The sequence below is a fragment of the Portunus trituberculatus genome, chromosome 21, assembly GCF_017591435.1.
Source record: "Portunus trituberculatus isolate SZX2019 chromosome 21, ASM1759143v1, whole genome shotgun sequence".
NCBI classification, from domain to species: domain Eukaryota; kingdom Metazoa; phylum Arthropoda; class Malacostraca; order Decapoda; family Portunidae; genus Portunus; species Portunus trituberculatus.
In genome coordinates this window covers 9,172,485-9,188,852 of record NC_059275.1, presented here as the reverse complement: position 1 = coordinate 9,188,852, position 16,368 = coordinate 9,172,485, and the positions used below count along the sequence as shown (strand labels likewise).

Below are 16,368 nucleotides of genomic sequence, written 5' to 3'. Positions count from 1 at the left end.
CTTCATTTCCAACTCAGTGTCCTGTGATCGCCGCCGCCTGAGCCTCCTGTCCCTCCGTCAGCACCTTCGCCATGCCGTGCCAACAGTCCCCGCACCTGGAGCTGTCCCTGGGGCGGCGGGTCTTCATCTTCTTCGTGGGGTTCCTGGAGTCTGTTCTCTTCGCCGGCACTGTCTTTGGATGGCCTCAGCTGGTGCATGTGCTCAAAGTGGAGGGATTGTATAGTGACATGTGTGATGGCCCGTCCTCCTCCTCCTCCTCCTCTTCCTCCTCCTCCTCATCATCATCTTCCTCATCGTCTTCTGCTAATTCACCTCAGTTGCCATCCGTGAATCACAGCTCGCCGCTCAACGTGACATCTCTTCTCAGTCCAAAGTCTCCGCCCATGGATATCTTCAACAATTCCCGCTGCTACGCCTTCAACCACACCTACGACATCTCCCAGAGCCACAGGGTAAGTGGGATAAGGGCCTATGTTCAGAAAGGCTTCGGTTTCTCATGCACCGTTCTAATTTTCAAGGCCACAAAGATGTTTAGCCGGGTTCTCAAGGATAGTTCATGTTAATGATGTAGAAATCGTATAAATCTGTTACTAGATCCATAAAAACACCTTTAAAGAAACATATAACTTCAATTGACAGTGTTTCGAAAGTTGTGGCTGTGTGGGCAGAAGTGTTTGAGAATATGATGAAGGTTATCTGAAACTCTTTGGTGTGTTTTCTGTTGCTTCGTCTTGTGTTTCTGTGGCCGTGATCGTGTACTAATTTGTGGCGGCAACAACACCGCTTTGATATTTTTTACCCATTTCTTATTTATCTTCAAGGCACAGCTACGTTTAGGCCTGATGTTTTCTTTCAGCGTCCCTTTATTTCCTTCTGTTATTCTCTTGTGTATGTTTCTTGTTATTTTCTTATTTTGTACCCTTGGTTATCAGACTGCTGACGTCATCCTTCTTCCAGCTTCCTTTACTTTCTCACTTTCTTGATGTTATTTTGGCTGCTTCCACTTGAGGTCGTCACAGTGATTCAACACTCCAACTTGTTCGGTATTCTGAGGCTTTTTCAATCAGACTCACCACAAGCACTGTCAATTAGAGATGTACCGATACCAAAATTTTGGCCGATTCCGATACCGATACCGATACCACCTAATTGGGCCGATACCGATACTACTACCGATACCGATACCCCCGATACCGATACTACTTCTTATGGTGATTACTGCACTGGACACCAGGATAAGTTGGTGGACGGCGAGCGTTATCAGATGGGAGGTTTTGTTTTGGGGGATGCTGTAAGTCCTTCTTAGAACGTTTGTGAAATAGGAGCAATTCTAGAAGCTTTTCGAAGCCATTTGCAAAGGCAAATTACTCAGTAATTGGAATTAATATCTTCTCAGTCTTCTGATTCTTGTCAGATATTTTAAATTCTTACTTCTTACTCCTTTAGCGACCATTTGGTCTTGTGCATTTTCATTATTAATTTTATTGACGATATTTTGGCGATCAAAAATATTTTTTAAATTATTAAAATTGTAAAACAGAGACAAAATATTAGCAAAAGAAACTCATTTTGTTGTGTATGTTTCTCTTTAATTAAATCTGACATCCTTTGATATTAATTCATTAGACATTAGTAGACCAATTCAGAAAAATGAGCTTTCACCTAATCTTTTTCAATTAAATAGAAAAAAAATTTAGTTTATTCTAAATTTCTAGTGTATTGCTATGATCTTAAATAATTAATATGCAACAAATTATACACAATGCACATGATTACAAAACAGAATCGTTACTTTCTTAGTTATGGAATTTTTACATCCTTAGGTTAAAACAAGTAACTCAAAAATTAAACTTGCATTAAAATTAATATACATATATAACTCGAGCTTCCACCTATTCCAGTATGATATCTTGGAAAAGGCTACCACCAGCACTTCATTATAAATAAAATAAGAATATGCTGTTATTTACAATAATGCAAAATGCCTAACTGTATATATATATATATATATATATATATATATATATATATATATATATATATATATATATATATATATATATATATTTTTTTTTTTTTTGCTGGCCCTCTTCCTACGTAAAAAAAAAAAATATATATATATATATATATATATTTTTTTTTTTTTACGTAGGGAAGAGGGCCAGCCAAGGGCAAAAAAAAAAAAGAAAGTTAAAAAAAAGTCCCACTTGAGCGCTGGCTCTCCAAAGAGTGCAAAAAGTGCCAAACCGTCAGCCAGAATTAGGGGAGCAAATGCCTCGATACCTCCCTCTTAAAAGAAGACAAGTTGTAGGAATTCGGAAATACAGATGCAGGGAGGGAGTTCCAGAGTTTACCAGTGAAAGGGATGAATGACTGAGAGTACTGGTTAACTCTTGCATTACAGAGTTGGACAGAATAGGGATGAGAGGAAGAAGAAAGCCTTGTGCAGCGGGGCCGCAGGAGAAGGGAAGGCATGCAGTTACCAAGATCAGTAGAACAGTTACCTTGAAAATAGCGATAAAAGATAGAAAGGGATGCAACATTTTGGCGGTGAGAAAGAGACTGAAGACAGTTAGTCAGAGGAGGGGAGTTGATGAGACGAAGAGCTTTCGATTCCACCCTATCAAGCAAAGCTGTGTGACTGGAACTCCCCCAAACATACGAAGAGTACTCCATACAGGGACGGATAAGGCCCTTATTCAGAGTAAGCAGTTGGAGGAACGAGAAAAACTGTCGGAGACGCCTCAGAACACCTAATTTCATAGAAGCTGTTTTAGCAAGAGATGAGATGTGAAGCTTCCAGTTACGATTATGAGCAAAGGACAGACCGAGGATATTCATTGTGGAAGAGGGAGACAGTTGAGTGTCACTGAAGAAGAGAGGATAGTTGTCTGGAAGGTTGTGTCGAGTTGATAGATGGAAGAATTGAGTTTTTGAGGCATAGAAAACTACTAGATTTTCTCTGCCCCAATCGGAAATCTTAGAAAGATCGGAAATCAGGCGTTCCGTGGCGTCCCCGCGTGATCTGTTGACTTCCTGAAGGGTTGGACGTCTCTGAAAGAACGTGGAAAGATGTAGGGTGGTATCATCAGCGTAGGAGTGGATAGGGCAAGAAGTTTGGTTAAGAAGGTCATTAATAAATAATAGAAAGAGAGTGGGTGACAGAACAGAACCCTGAGGAACACCAGTATTAATAGGTTTAGGAGAAGAACAGTAGCCGTCTACCACAACAGCAATAGAGCGGTCGGAAAGGAAACTTGAGATAAAGTTGCAGAGAGAAGAATAGAAGCCGTAGGAGGGCAGTTTTGAAATCAAAGCCTTATGCCAGACTCTATCAAAAGCTTTTGATATGTCTAACGCTACAGCAAAAGTTTCACCGAAATCTCTAATAGAGGATGAAAGCCAGAAGATCACCAGTAGAGCGACCTTGACGGAAGCCATACTGGCGATCAGACAGAAGATTGCGTAGTGACAGATGTTTGAGAATCTTCCTATTCAGGATAGATTAAAAAACTTTAGACAAGCAAGATATTAAAGCTATAGGACGGTAGTTTGAGGGGTTAGAACGGTCACCCTTTTTAGGAACAGGCTGAATGTAGGCGAACTTCCAGCAGGAAGGAAAGGTAGAAGTCGATAGACAAAGTTGGAAGAGTTTGGCCAGGCAAGGTGCAAGCACAGAAGCACAGTTTTTGAGAACAATAGGAGGGACCCCATCAGGTCCATAAACCTTCCGAGGGTTTAGGCCAGGAAGGGCATGAAAAACATCATTACGAAGAATTTTGATTGTAGACATGAAATAGTCAGAGGGAAGAGGAGAATCGTCCAAGGTGTAGTTGTGACCAAAGATTTGAGAAAAGAGTTCAGCTTTAGAGACAGAAGAGATGGCAATGGTGCCATCAGGATGAAATAAAGGAGGGAAAGATGAAGAAGTGAAGTTATTTGAGATGTTTTTGGCTAGATGCCAGAAGTCACGAGGAGACTTTGAGTTTGAAAGATTTTGACATTTTCTATTTATGAAAGAGTGTTTGGCAAGTTGTAGAACAGACTTGGCATGATTCCGGGCAGAGATATAAAGTGCATGAGATTCAGGAGATGGAAGGTTCAAGTACCTTTTGTGGGCAACCTCTCTATCATGTATAGCACGAGAACAGGCTGAGTTAAACCAAGGTTTAGAAAAAGAATGAGGAATGTACGCCTCCATGCCAGACACTAACACCTCTGTTATGTGTTCAGCACAAAGAGATGGGTCTCTGACACGGAAGCAATAATCATTCCAGGGAAAATCAGCATAATACCTCCTCAGGTCTCCCCATCTGGCAGAGGCAAAACGCCAGAGGCACCTACGCTTTGGGGGATCCTGCGGAGGGATTGGAGAAATAGGACAAGATACAGAAATAAGATTGTGATCGGAGGAGCCCAACGGAGATGAAAGGGTGACAGCATAAGCAGAAAGGTTAGAGGTGAGGAAGAGATCAAGAATGTTGGGCGTGTCTCCAAGACGGTCAGGAATACGAGTAGGGTGTTGCACCAGTTGCTCTAGGTCATGGAGGATAGCAAAGTTGAAGGCTAGTTCGCCAGGGTGGTCAGTGAAGGGAGAGGAAAGCCAAAGCTGGTGGTGAACATTGAAATCTCCAAGAATGGAAATCTCAGCGAAAGGGTAGAGGGACAGAATGTGCTCCACTTTAGAAGTTAAGTAGTCGAAGAATTTACTATAGTCACAAGAGTTAGGGGAGAGATAAACAGCACAGATGAATTTAGTTTGAGAGTGACTGTTAAGTCGTAGCCAGATGGTGGAACATTCGTAAGACTCAAGAGCGTGGGCACGAGAGCAAGTTAGGTCGTTGCGCACATAGACGCAACATCCAGCTTTGGAATGAAAATGAGAATAGAGAAAGTAGGAGGGAACAGAGAAGGGGCTACTGTCAGTTGCCTCAGACAGCTGTGTTTTGGTGAGGAAAAGAAGATGAGGTTTAGTAGAAGATAGGTGGTGTTCCACAGATTGAAAATCAGATCTAAGACTGCGAATGTTGCAGAAGTTAATGTAGAAAAAATTGAGGGAGGTATCAAGGCATTGGGGTCATCAACAGGAGAGGTGTCAGACCTGGGGACATTTTTGGTCCCCTTCCCAGAAGGGGACTCCGAGGCATTTATTTCGGGTCCCATTTTTCTTTTAAATTTTGATTTGGAGTGAAGGGTGTATATGTGGTAAGTGCATGTAGTTTCGTGTGAAGAAGGAGAGTTGTTATTAGAGGGTAGGCTGTGACTACCCCCTTGAGTTGTGAGACACAAAGGGAAACATTCAGCGAGATCACAACTAGCTTTAATGGAAGGTTCACAGCACCCCTTGAATTAGTGCTATTAGATCTCACTGGGAGTAAGTTATTGTTACGGTATATATATATATATATATATATATATATATATATATATATATATATATATATATATATATATATATATATATATATATATATATATATATATATATATATATATATATATATATATATATATATTGTTTTGAACTATAATCTAAGAATGTCAAACTTCAGATATTAAGAATCCAACAAAATGATTTGGTATATATATATATATATATATATATATATATATATATATATATATATATATATATATATATATATATATATATATATATATATATATATATATATATATATATATATATATATATATATATATATATATATATATATATATATATATATATATATATATATATTATTATTGGGTTTGCGTACGCCACACGACTGCGGTTGGCTGCTACTGCTCACAAGACTGTTATTCTGGCAAAATCGTCAACTTAGTTACGGTCAGTACAGTGGGGATTATAAAACACTCCACAGAGTCCCCACTACTATAACTCACAGCCGCCGTAACCCTCAGGTTCTTTCAAGGTCGCCAACAGTGTATAATTTCCCCCACTGTAAGGGAATCTCCTCAGCAACTCCTTCTCCTCCTGTACCCAACCAAGTAGAATTTATAAATGGTAGATGTTATTTGTAACAGGGCAAGGCCTTAATACCCCCTAGAGAAACCGCCCACAAGGACAATTCCACTCACTTCTCTATGAATTATTAATGCCTCTCCGCACGCCTTGCACCCAGGCTGTGAGGGTTTACAGACTGGGACAAAACGTGCAGTATATATATTACTATACTATCCTACTACAACAGGTGCTTCCTAACACCTGTCAGACTGACATCCCTGGCCTACTACTGCTGCAATATATGATGTGTACAGCACATCCGTTGATGTACACACAAGCCCAGACACCACCTACGGGTGACACCAGCTATACACGAGTCCAAATACTCGTCGCAGACAAGTCTGGCGGACGACAACTACGCACCACTGGCCGACATGAAGCCTCTCAGCATTCAATAGTGTGCGTGGCAACTACCACTACAATACAGTATACTACTGAAACTATACAAAAGATGGTGGTGGCACACAGCCGCCCACCAAACCCCACTGGTGACCACGGCCACCAACAAAACAAATAGGACGAGACAAAGCGTGTCTGTCCGCGTCGCCACACCCGAGTGGACGAACGCACAACAGGAAATGCAGCCCCGACCGGCTACACTTTCCTCAGGACAACAAGCCCGTTGTCCTACACAGCCACGGTCTACCAAGTAACAAGCCAGCTACTCAACAGGAGGGCACAACTCCCAGACCAATGACTAGCGAGTAACAAGCGAAGCCCAGCAACACGAATCTCCCTAACACTGTGCCAGACCGATGAGAGTGCGTGTCTATCTCCGCTGAAGGCTAGCTGGTTACTGACTGTGAAGCTCGCAGGCACACAAAATGGTGGAAACAAAGAGGAGGGTGGCGGGTCGTCTGCTCAGCATAACAGCCCGAGGGGCCCGCGATTGGTGGCCATAGGCTTCACATATAAAGAAATAATAAATTAAAGGGGATTACGACGGTGCCCATCACACGCCCTCCCTTAAAAGAAAAAAATTTGGAAACAAAACATTTACAAAATTTTTTTAAAAGGTATGGAACTGATTAAAGGGAATGGCCCCGGGACAGATAATCAGCTACAACGTTGTCTGCTCCTTTTATATGTCTGACAATGATATTGTACTCCTGGAGTAGAAGACTCCAGCGAGTTAAACTTTTCTAAGAACTGAAGGGGGCTATGATCTGAATAGATGACTACTTGGGGCCCATAAGCGAGGATGTAAATGTCAAAATGCTGCAAGGCTAACAAAATGGCAAGCAGCTCTTGCTCAATGACTGAATAGTTCTTCTGGGCGGGAGTAAACCTTTTCGAAAAATAACACACAGGGTGGTTAACACCCTGGTCATCAGGCTGCAATAAAACTGCGCCTACTCCCACCTGACTGGCATCTACTGCGAGAGCAAAACCTCTTCTGAAGTCAGGGGCCTGGAGCACTGGCATCTCGCATAAAAGGGTCTTAACTCGGTGGAAGGCGCTCTCACAGTCTTCACTCCAGACCCACTTCTTACCCTTCTGCAAGAGATCTGTAAGAGGTGCCAGGAGGATCGAATACCCCTGTACAAAACGACGGTAGTAACCTACCACTCCTAAGAATCTCTGCAAGGCACGGCGACAGGTCGGTGCGGGGAACCGCCTGATCGCTTCTACTTTGGCTTCAGGAGGAGTGATGTAGCCATGGCCCACTCGGTAACCCAGGTATTGCACCCGAGCTTGTACAAATTCACACTTCTCCAAGTTGACAACTAATCCCACTTCCTGGAGTAGTGCAAAGAGGGCTTCTACATTAATCAGATGCTCAGCCCATGTTGTGTCATAGATAACCACGTCATCAATGTATACGACACAGTGAGTCAGACCATCAGTAACTCGGTCCATGAGACGCTGAAAGGTGGCTGGGGCATTTCGCAGCCCATAAGGCATCACTTGGCACTGATAGACAGCGCCGTTGGCCACAAAACTCGCTATCTCCTTAGCCCGCTCCGTCAATGGGACCTGCCAGTACCCCTTGACAAGGTCCACTTTGGTGATAAAAGTAGCTGACCCGATTCGGTCCACAGAGTCATCTACACGGGGCAAGGGATAAGTGTCTACTTTTGTTAGAGCATTAACCCACCTGAGGTCAATACAAAACCTGACCTTGCCATCAGGCTTAGGCTGCAGGGTGACTGGGGAACTCCATTGACTGTAAGTCCGAGTAATGAGCCCATGCTCAAGCATGTACTCCAACTCCTTCTCCACCAGTGCTTGCTTTATAGGATTTACTCGGTAGGGGGACAGTTTGACAGGCTCTGCATCCCCAACATCAATATCGTGTTCTATCAACTGTGTCCTGCCCGGGACACTGCTAAACACTGAAGAGTATTTTCTCAGCCGCCGAAGCAACTCATATTGCTGATCCCCTAAATGTGCAACCTTCTCTTTCAAGAGATGGAGGCTATTCCGTTCCCACTGCCCTGTAGGAACAACAGGTTCAGACCCAATAACTTCTGGAGCCTCACCCTCCCGGCAAAAAAATAAAACTGAAGATGCCTCTTGCACGGCAGAACTAAAAGAGCCCTTCTGGCTAGTTAACAGGGGTTCTCAACCTGGGGTACGTGTACCCCCAGGGGTACTTGAGAGGAATTTTAGGGGTACGTGGCAGGTTTCTCAAAATACTTCAGCTTTGAATAACTGCAAATTTGTTCGTAGTATACAATGTGGCCTACATGTGCTAGGCTGCAGGTGTCCTTCACTAGAACCAGAACACGTTAACAACGTTAACAAGGAAACTCCTGGAGTTATATAACTTGAGAGGGAGCTCTCTTGGATTACAGTTGCCACACAACCTTGCAAACCTATAATATTTGCTCCGATTTATTATTTTATATGTTATTCACACACACACAGTGACTTATCACTATCACTAGTTACAAGTTGTAACTAGCTGCAAGCAACACTAGTTCACTGCCATAATGATCGAAATTTGTCTGATATAGTTCCTTTTTGGAATGTAAGTCACATATAGTGTCTCCCTGTGAGGTACCAGTTCCTATCGACACCACCTCGTAGAAACATACTAATATTAATCAAAAATTTTGTCTGCTCCACATATATCACACAAATTAAACTTAATAAACTAAGTCAATAAATCATACATTTATTCTTACCCTTCCTGAAGCTGCATTCTGGGAAAGGGGTACGTGATCAATACTGAAAGACTTTGAGGGGTACATAAGATTAAAAAGGTTGAGAACCCCTGGGCTAGTAGAACGAAAATAGGGCTTCAGCATGTTAACGTGACACAGCTGAGCCCTCTTGCGCCGGTCAGGAGTGACCACCAGGTAGTCGAGGTCACCTACCTTCTTCTCTATAATATAGGGGCCACTATAGCGGGCAGCAAGCGGCTGGCCCTGAAGTGGTAACAGCACAAGCACTTCATCTCCAGGGGCAAAACTCCAATACTCGGCCCTTCGGTCATAATACCCCTTCAATGAAACTCTGCTGGGCCTTACACAGGTGGGCCTGCGCCACCTCTAATGCTTTGGCTAATCTTTCTCGACTGCTCATGAGGCTCTTAAGCAGTGAGACAGGACGTTCAGGCGATGGCTGACACCAAGCCTCCCGAACTACGTCGAGCGGTCCACGCACTCGGTGTCCAAACACTAGCTGATTGGGTGAGAAACCCAAGGACTCAGTGGGCGCTTCTCTCACCGCAAATAAGACAAAGGGGACACCCTCGTCCCAATCCTTATCTCTCTCCATGCAGAAACTCTTGAGCATGGTCTTGAGAGTTTGATGATGTCTCTCCAGGGCTCCCTGAGACTGCGGATGATAAGCACTGGACACAATATGCTTGATCCCCCACGCAGTCATCGTATCCTTAAACAACTTTGAAGTAAAGTTGGTCCCCTGATCGGACTGCAGCTCTGCTGGCAATCCAAAGTGTGTAAAGAAGGTTAACAAAGCCTTCAGCACCACCTTAGAGTGAGTGCTTCTCAGGGAATTGCTTCAGGATACCGCGTGGTAACATCCATTATGGTCAACAAATACTTGTGACCAGCCCTGGTAGTAGGCAGAGGACCTACTATATCAATCAAAACCCTCGTGAAGGGAGGATCAACAGCAGGGATAGGGTGGAGTGGCGCCACAGGGGGTGTCTGATTAGGCTTGCCCACCACTTGACAAGTGTGGCAGCACTTAAGAATCGTGGCTACTTCTCCAGACATGCTGGGCCACCAAAAATTGCGACGCAGGCGAGCGACGGTCTTTCGGATGCCCAGGTGTCCAGCCATGGGCCCCTCATGTGCCAACAGCACAAGTGCCTCACGCAGCTTCTGCGGCACCACTACTTGCAATAACTCACCACCGTCACTCTCCTGCCATCTACGACACAACACCCCTTGGTGCAAAACAAACTCCTCCCTGCCCTCCAACTCCTCACTTCCCTCACCCACTCGAGCAAAGAAGGAGGCCAACGCCGGGTCCTCCTGCTGCCTACGAATGAGCTCTGCAGGCTCTAGCTGGGTAAGAGAAAGGGGGACTATAGGGTCATGGGGTTGAGGCAACGCTGCAACCCTACGTCCCACACGGCATCGAGGACGGAGAGCTGGCCCAGGCTGCTCCGCTCCTGCCATGTGATCCGGTGAGTCCTCAGAAGGATCATCACCACCAGCCAGGCAGTCACCAGGCAAGGGAACAGCTCGCTCCCTGCCTCCACGATGCTCCACAGGGGGAGAAACTTCCAACTCCCCCGCAGAACTGGAAGTCTCCCCACCCTGGGCGCCAACTTCCAACAAACTGCCTGACTTATCATGCTGGGGCCTGTGCTGAACATCAGAGCCCTCAGCCTCCACACCAGGAAGCAACTCAGCACGAGTGCTCCCTCCGGAGTGCTCTGCAGAGTGAGGATAACCATCAAACAACTCAGCTACACCCAACACTCCGTCCTCACTCTCAGCAACAACTCCCAAAGTCGAGTCTGGTGTATTTACAAGTGACTCCACGCCGTCACCGTCAGCCTCTACACCAGAACTCAATGGTGAGCCCAACACTGGCTCCACCACATCAGCACTGTTACTCCCATCTGGAGTCAATCCCACCTGGCTGCTAGCAACCTCCTGGGTAGTAACAGGCTCTCTCTCAGCCCAGCGGGCCTGAGAGCGGGTAACAACATTTACAGAGTCTTGCACCACTGGCCCAGACTCTTCAGCAACCTCATCCTCATCAGAGGTTGGGATCCATACACGACCACCAGCCAAATCATTCCCAAGCAGGAAGTCCACTCCTGCAACTGGCAGTTCATCTGCCACTGCTACCTGCGCCGTAGCAGTGACAAGAGGACATGACAGCGTCACCTCAGCCATCACGAACTCCTCCACAGTGTTAAGTCCACGACACAACACTGCCTTACTAGATGTCACCTTCTTCCCAGTGACATTTCGGCACACTGACTGCTGTGCTCCCGTATCACGCAGTACAGTGACGGGATACTTTGTGCCATCAATCTCAACCGTGCCTCCACACAGGAAAGGACGGCACCAGTCGAGCTCACTATCCTTAGGTGCGAGGCAACAGGGGAGGGACAGGGGGCCAACCTGCTCTCCTCCTCCAAACACAACTCAGGCACACGCCGTGCCTTCTCACTTCTAAAGCCTGAAGGAGCAGTCAACTCATCACCACAAACTTTATCTGGCCACACCAACAAGGCAACTGGTTTCTGCGAGGACTTTGGAGTTTCAGCTGTTACTAATTTTGGGCAATTGAACTTAAAATGCCCTTTCCCTCGGCAGTGATAGCACGTAGGCTGGGAATCATACTTGGGCGTTCTAGGGGCCGCCTTCCCGCCGTCCCATCCTTCGCAGAAAAAGGAGGGTGGGGCCTGGGGCTTTCCAAACCCATTTTACTGCCGAATCCAGTATATCGCCTAAAGTGGCCTGGAGACCCGAGGAAGAACTGCCACCACTCCCTGGGCCTCCCTTAGGAGCACCTTCCTTACGATTCCAACTCCCAGGCTGCTGCACAGGACGGTGGGCCAACACATAATCATCAGCCCATGTAGCACCCTCCTTCAAAGTCCTAAACCTCTTCTCCCTCAACAGAGGTACCAGCTCCTTATCAGCAATGTCAATGAACTGCTCCATAACTACTAACTCCTTCAGAGCCTCGAGAGTCAACACCCTCGCTAGCAACCCATCTCTCAAACACTTGCTCCAGTGAACGAGCACACTCGAGGTAGGAGTCACTTGCTCGCTTCCTCTTTCCTCTGAATTGCAAGCGATAGGCTTCTGGTCGCAGCTCATATGCCCGCAAAATGTCAGCCTTAAACTCCTCATAATCATCCAGATCATCAGCTGACATTTTATCATAAACTTCCAAGGCTTTTCCCTTGAGTTTATTCGCGACCAAGCCTACCCATCTCTCTCGAGACCAAGCAAACTCCTTGGCTTTCCTCTCGAAGCGGACAAACCATTCAGCCACCTTAGACTCATCAAATTCGGGGACTAGCTGGAGACTTTGAACTAAAGTACGCTCTACACTCTGTTCTCCTCCTCCTCCTACACTACCAACAACTCCAGGCGTACTTACTGCATGGCGAGTTCTCTCCCACTCCAACTCTCTATCTTTATCTGCCCTTTCTCTCTCCATCTCTCTAGCCTCCTTCTCTGCTGCTAGTCTGTTTAACTCTCGTCTCTCTTCCGCTTCTCTAGCCCTCTCTTCCCCCTCTCTAGCCTCTTGCTCTGCTGCTAGTCTCTGAAGTTCTCGTCTTTCTTCCACTTCTCTAGCCTCTTGCTCTGCTGCTAGTCTCTGAAGTTCTCGTCTTTCTTCCGCTTCTCTAGCCCTCTCCTCAGCAGCTAGTCTTTTTAACTCTCGCCTCTTCTGCTTCTATCTCCATTTTCCTCATTTCCAGCTTCAATCGCAGTTCCTCCAGTCTGGCAGCTGACTGGACACTATCAGCAATACTGCTTGCTGGACTAGATCGTCGGGAGCCTTCCCTGCTTCCGATACTTCTGCCAGGGCTAATATATCCCACATCACCTTCACTGGGACCGCCACGTGCGTTATCATGACACGTAGTAAATGCGTCCTCACTGACCCCACGCGCGGCCACCGACTCATCATACCCACGTGGTGAGTCTCGCCGGCTCACACTCGCATCCTCACCCTCCACTGGTGGGGTGAAAAGACCAGTAACTCTCTCCATGGTGCTCACAAGGACTCGTTTTCACAAACAATAAAATAATATAAGTAATAATACCCCACACAATATACTATACCACTATAAAAGCACTTGGTTGATCCTGGCGAGGTCGCCACTGTTAGGGTTTGCGTACGCCACACGACTGCGGTTGGCTGCTACTGCTCACTAGACTGTTATTCTGGCAAAATCGCCAACTTAGTTACGGTCAGTACAGTGGGGATTATAAAACACTCCACAGAGTCCCCACTACTATAACTCACAGCCGCCGTAACCCTCAGGTTCTTTCAAGGTCGCCAACAGTGTATAATTTCCCCCACTGTAAGGGACTCTCCTCAGCAACTCCTTCTCCTCCTGTACCCAACCAAGTAGAATTTATAAATGGTAGATGTTATGTGTAACAGGGCAAGGCCTTAATACCCCCTAGAGAAACCGCCCACAAGGACAATTCCACCCACTTCTCTATGAAGTATTAATGCCTCTCCGCACGCCTTGCACCCAGGCTGTGAGGGTTCACAGACTGGGACAAAACGTGCAGTATATATATTACTATACTATCCTACTACAACAGGTGCTTCCTAACACCTGTCAGACTGACATCCCTGGCCTACTACTACTGCAATATATGATGTGTACAGCACATCCGGTGATGTACACACAAGCCCAGACACCACCTACAGGTGACACCAGCTATACACGAGTCCAAATACTCGTCGCAGACAAGTCTGGCGGACGACAACTACGCACCACTGGCCGACATGAAGCCTCTCAGCATTCAATAGTGTGCGTGGCTACTACCACTACAATACAGTATACTACTGAAACTATACAAAAGATGGTGGGGGCACACAGCCGCCCACCAAACCCCACTGGTGACCACGGCCACCAACAAAACAAATAGGACGAGACAAAGCGTGTCTGTCCGCGTCGCCACACCCGAGTGGACGAACGCACAACAGGAAATGCAGCCCCGACCGGCTACACTTTCCTCAGGACAAGCCCGTTGTCCTACACAGCCACGGTCTACCAAGTAACAAGCCAGCTACTCAACAGGAGGGCACAACTCCCAGACCAATGACTAGCGAGTAACAAGCGAAGCTCAGCAACACGAATCTCCCTAACACTGTGCCAGACCGACGAGAGTGCGTGTCTATCTCCGCTGAAGGCTAGCTGGTTACTGACTGTGAAGCTCGCAGGCACACAAAATGGTAGAAACAAAGAGGAGGGTGGCGGGTCGTCTGCTCAGCATAACAGCCCGAGGGGCCCGCGATGGGTGGCCATAGGCTTCACATATAATGAAATAATAAATTAAAGGGGATTACGACGGTGCCCATCACATATATATATATATATATATATATATATATATATATATATATATATATATATATATATATATATATATATATATATATATATATATATATATATATATATATATATATATATATATATATATATATATATATATATATATACCAAATCATTTTGTTGGATTCTCAATATCTGAAGTTTGACATTCTTAGATTATAGTTCAAAAACATAAGCTTTTCACCTGTGTGAACTTTGTGTAGGTTGAGGAGCAGCGTCTGACTGAGAGACAATGAGAATGCGTGGTGACTCATGACAGACCGTGTGACAGGATGCCGGAATTCAGCCTATACGCGTTTCATACACGTCCAATTTAGAGGTTGTGGCTTATTACCACAGAAATCAGTATTCTTTGACATACGGTAATCACCACTGAAACTTAATACGCCGCCGTGGTACAGTGGAACCATGCGTGCTTTGGGGTCCGCGGGGTCTCCAAGCGCACGGGTTCGAATCTTGTCCACGGTCCGAGTGTAGGTTGGGCTTCCTCACTCGGGGCAACGGTTTCCTAGCGGATGGGCTTTGAGATAGGAGGTACCCCAAAAAGTACTCCCTTTAGCCCAGAAATTCCCGTGAAAAGCCCACATGGTATAAATAAAAAAATATTATATTAATTTGGCATCATCAATATCTTATATCGAATATATCACTAAGTAGTAAATTCCTTTTAGGTATCGGAAGTATCGGCATAAAATAAGCCGATACCGATACCGATACCGATTCCCCCAAAAAAAGGGCCGATACCACTGATTCCGATACCGATACCGATGCATCGGTACATCTTTACTGTCAATTACACGTTCTTGTCATTAATTTTCTTCCTTCGTTTGGTGATTTTTTTCTTTTGTCTACCTTTCTATTTATGTTGTTTCTGTCTTTTCTTGTTTCTGTATCTCGCGAGTTCTTGATAGTTGTGTTCACTGATAAGGATGGAGTACCAAGGTCACGAGGGGCACTTGTCAGGTTCTCATGGTTTTGTTTTCTCGTATGACGCACCGCCAGCCAGCCAGTCAGCCACTCACCTCTTCCCCACGCCACCAACTTGTACATACACAGCTATGGAGGCAATGCAAATCAACTATTTCCACGTCCGTCTGTTTGGCTGGCTGACTGGTTATTTGTCTGTCTATATGTCTGTATAATAAATAAATCAAAGGTTATAGTTATAGTTGAATTCTAATTGTTGGGTGGAGAGGGACGGAAAATTGACACACGACACAAACTCTCTCTCTCTCTCTCTCTCTCTCTCTCTCTCTCTCTCTCTCTCTCTCTCTCTCTCTCTCTCTCTCTCTCAACTTGAATATTCAGGACAGTATATATAACACACACACACACACACACACACACACACACACACACACACACACACACAGACAGACATTACCCCACCTCACCTCACCTTACCTCGCCTTACCTTCCCTTCCCCCCCCGACGATATACGATACGATACCTGAGCCTCTCGTGTCACCTTTGAGATCCAACCTGCCTTCCCCTTACCTGCCTGAACCTGCGTACCTGATCCTTCCCTTTGGTGCAGGTGGGCGTGGAGCAGTGTGAGCCCCAGGACGAGCGGTTTGCCCTCATCTACACCATTACCGTGGGATGCTACAGTCTCACCGGGATCTTCATTGGCTACCTTCTCCATCACGCGGGACTAAGGGTTACCAGGATTTCAGGAGGGTAAGTTAGTGGTGTGTTAGTTATTGTTCTTTTTTGTCTTTTCTACATCTTTTTTTTATCTACTTTTTTCTCTTTTTTTCCTTTTTTTTTCTTCTTTTATCTTCTTTTCCTTCCTTTCTTTTCTTCTTGTTTTTCTTGTTCTTCTTGT

At 45.5% G+C, this 16,368-nt stretch overlaps 1 protein-coding gene across 1 annotated transcript in view; it reads left to right on the top strand.

The window, feature by feature from the left end:
* The window catches only part of LOC123506878 (solute carrier family 43 member 3-like), a 59,300-nt gene that overhangs the window by 9,747 nt on the left and 33,185 nt on the right, over positions 1-16,368 (top strand). The window contains 2 exon segments of the mRNA XM_045259247.1: positions 18-452; positions 16,078-16,220. Of these exon segments, the coding sequence (XP_045115182.1) occupies positions 72-452; positions 16,078-16,220 (524 nt within the window). The 5' untranslated portion in view covers positions 18-71.